At 34.8% G+C, this 2,977-nt stretch overlaps 1 protein-coding gene across 1 annotated transcript in view; it reads right to left on the bottom strand.

The window, feature by feature from the left end:
• The window catches only part of ABL2 (ABL proto-oncogene 2, non-receptor tyrosine kinase), a 50,930-nt gene that overhangs the window by 23,222 nt on the left and 24,731 nt on the right, over positions 1–2,977 (bottom strand). The window contains exon 2 of the mRNA XM_015811253.1: positions 765–982. Coding sequence (XP_015666739.1) covers positions 765–982 — 218 coding nt within the window. The remainder of the gene's footprint in view (positions 1–764; positions 983–2,977) is intronic.

Genomic DNA, 2,977 nt, shown 5'->3' with positions numbered 1-2,977 from the left:
AAGCTCAACAATTTACCAACTGGTAGATGCACTAACAATGCAAATATGGAACAATAGTGTATTCTGATGCTATTTTTGTAAGTGTCTTGTAGATTTGAGCAAAAAGTTAATACAGTATAAGCAATGTTTGTTGCCTACGCAATGAATCTTAAGTCAACTATCACATACATACATCACATTCGGGAGTCCACTTTGAAATTCAGAGTGTTTTATAACCCTGGCACATAATTCTCTTTTCTGACTAGGACAATCAAATTCAAGGCTTTACATACGATTAATCATTTTGACATTTTAGTAATAGTTGCCTATTTTTGGCCAATGTTACAAATCACATTATACAATACTATTTTAGATAAAGAAAATATTCTCATAGTTTAATGAAATAAAATTTGATCTTGGTAAATTTAATTTTTAAATCGAATGTAAATAAATTTTGGGTTGTTATCATTTGCTTAAAGAAAAAATATAAAGGAATATATTTTCCTACATTAAAAGAATATAAGAAAGTACAATCTCCTCCCTTCTTGATAAAAAGTTGTAAGATATATTTATGATTTCCCCATATTTGATAATCCTATCATTTCTGTGCCCTTCAGCTTTTCCTGTAATAATTATTGCTGTTGCCTTTTCAATAAATACATTTTATTACTGACACCGACAAACGAACCTTCACCCTCATCCTAACCCGACCTACAGATATTTGCCACTATTGCAAACTTCTGTTACTATTAATGCACATCAAAATTAGGTCTGTTTCTTATTACATTCATACATGCTCTCATATGTATAAATAGGAGGCAATTATGTTTACCTTTAGTGATGCTGAGTGTGTTGTCACCACTTGCTACAAAATCATAAAGTGCAACAAAAAGATTGGGGTCACTCTCAGTGGCTCCTAGAAGGTTCTCCTTGGAACTCCACCTGATAGCTTCATTCAGTGCCTGTGGTTCAGTGTCACAACCAAAGGGGCGGTGGAGAGCCTCTGAAAAGAAAACAAAGGAAAGAAAAGCATTTTTAAAATTTTCTTTGCAATATGGTAATGTAGTGACTGTGGCACATAAAAATCAAGATTAGATACAATTTCATAATCAAAAGACTAGCAGAAATAATATCATATAAAAATTAAAGTCTTGTGCTTAAATGAATTAGAACTTTTCACCTCATACATGCAGTGCTTAGTCAACAGGAATGTTATTAAGGACATGGTACAATGGAGTGGACAAGAGGATTGGGGAGATAGTCTCCTGATCTGCACATAATCAACAGCATCTAGCATCCACTTGCTTTGCCAGCTAGTGAAGCTCCATCTACAGTACTAACTAATGAAACAAACATTAAAAAGCAAACTCAATGACTGAGAAAATGCCATTAACATCTGACCATAATTTACTCCATTTTAAATTATGTATCTGTGCACTCATAAGAGACATACACAGAGTACAGAGATATTTAATTGTACTTGATCAAGAGCCAATATACTATTTAACAAGTAGTATGTACTGGTAGACTATGGTTACTAATTGCCTCATTCATTCTGTAATCGAATTAGCCTATTATGTTTTATATAAGTTGTGACAATCGTAAAATGGGTTGGTCATATTATGACCTGATTTTATGACCTTTTTCCCAGCAGACATTAAGCACATCAGTGGTTTGCTATCAGCACGGTTTTACTGAAAATCAGAAGTGCTGGTTTTCAGCAAAATTATCATAAAACATGGTCATATGACTGTGGGATGCTTCAAGCAATTGTAAATGAAGCCATGTTGCTGAGCACCTGAAGTTCGGTCATGTAACTTGTGGAGGGTCCTTAACTGTTGGAAATTCGAATCTGGGTCACAGGTCCGATTTTTCAGGTGTGTCATAATTTGGAATGGTTGTACGTTGAGGAATACCTGTACTGATTATACCTTATCACATGACACTGGATGATCTCTTCTAGTGGCTTTATGAGGAGATTGGATAGCTCCTTAATGGAGAGTGCTGAGATCTACCAACTGAAATCAAATGTAAAACAGTCCTCTTTCCCCTCATCCTCCCAATTCTGAACTCTTGGAAATGATCCAGAATGTAACTGAGAAATTAAGCCAGATCGGAATGATTGTATTCTCTCATCCCAGATTTACCATAGGTTGCCAATAAGACTGACCAATATAGTTTTAATTTAACCAATGAAAAATTATAGGCATTGTCTGTATAAGAAGCAAAAAGGTTATAATAATCTCAAATATCTCAGTGATTAATCACTTTCTTTAATCTCTTTAAGAAACAGTTCTCTTACAAATATAATGGAAAAAGAATGTTAAAAGGTCTTAATAATTACAATTGAAACAAGTGTTTCTTCTAATGTATTACTTTCAACAATGCTCACCAATTTTTAATAAAAAGATGGCAAACTGCCCATCCTACCGTTCTGAGTCAGTAAGACCCCTGTACTGTAAATCAAACTTTAATACACTTTTAATTCTTTCAAGAACCTCAAGACGGAAACATACATTTTTACACAGTGGTAGAATAAGAGCCATGGAAAATATTGTTTCTCAAGCATACCTTTCAAATCAAGAAAATTGGAAGTAGACACCTCCTCAGAAAAGGAGTGGAGTTGCTCATCACACTCTCTGTCAAAACTACTAGACTGAAGCACTATCTCCACAATCATGCTGCTTCTTACAGAAAGCCAATCCAACCACTATCCCAGATCCAAAAGTCCCCCTGCAACACAGCATGCTATGCACACTACTGAGAAGAACAGGAGCCAACAGGAAAGGCAAGACAGTTGGTGTGGGTGGGGAAGCAATGAGCAAAGCATTCTTTTTAGCAACTGGAAACAGGAGACATGGAACTTTTCCAACTGCTAGGAAGCAAGGAACAAATTCTATGTTCAAACATTTCTGAAATTGAGAGGATATAACAATGAAATTATTTCATAGTTTAGAATTAAGATTGCTGAATATAAATTTTTCCCCCTTAGCTGACA

This window comes from Protobothrops mucrosquamatus, unplaced genomic scaffold (genome assembly GCF_001527695.2).
Source record: "Protobothrops mucrosquamatus isolate PMUCROS unplaced genomic scaffold, P.Mucros_1.0 scaffold35, whole genome shotgun sequence".
NCBI lineage: Eukaryota > Metazoa > Chordata > Lepidosauria > Squamata > Viperidae > Protobothrops > Protobothrops mucrosquamatus.
Note: the sequence above shows the minus strand (reverse complement) of the source record. Positions and strands in the feature narration are given on the sequence as shown.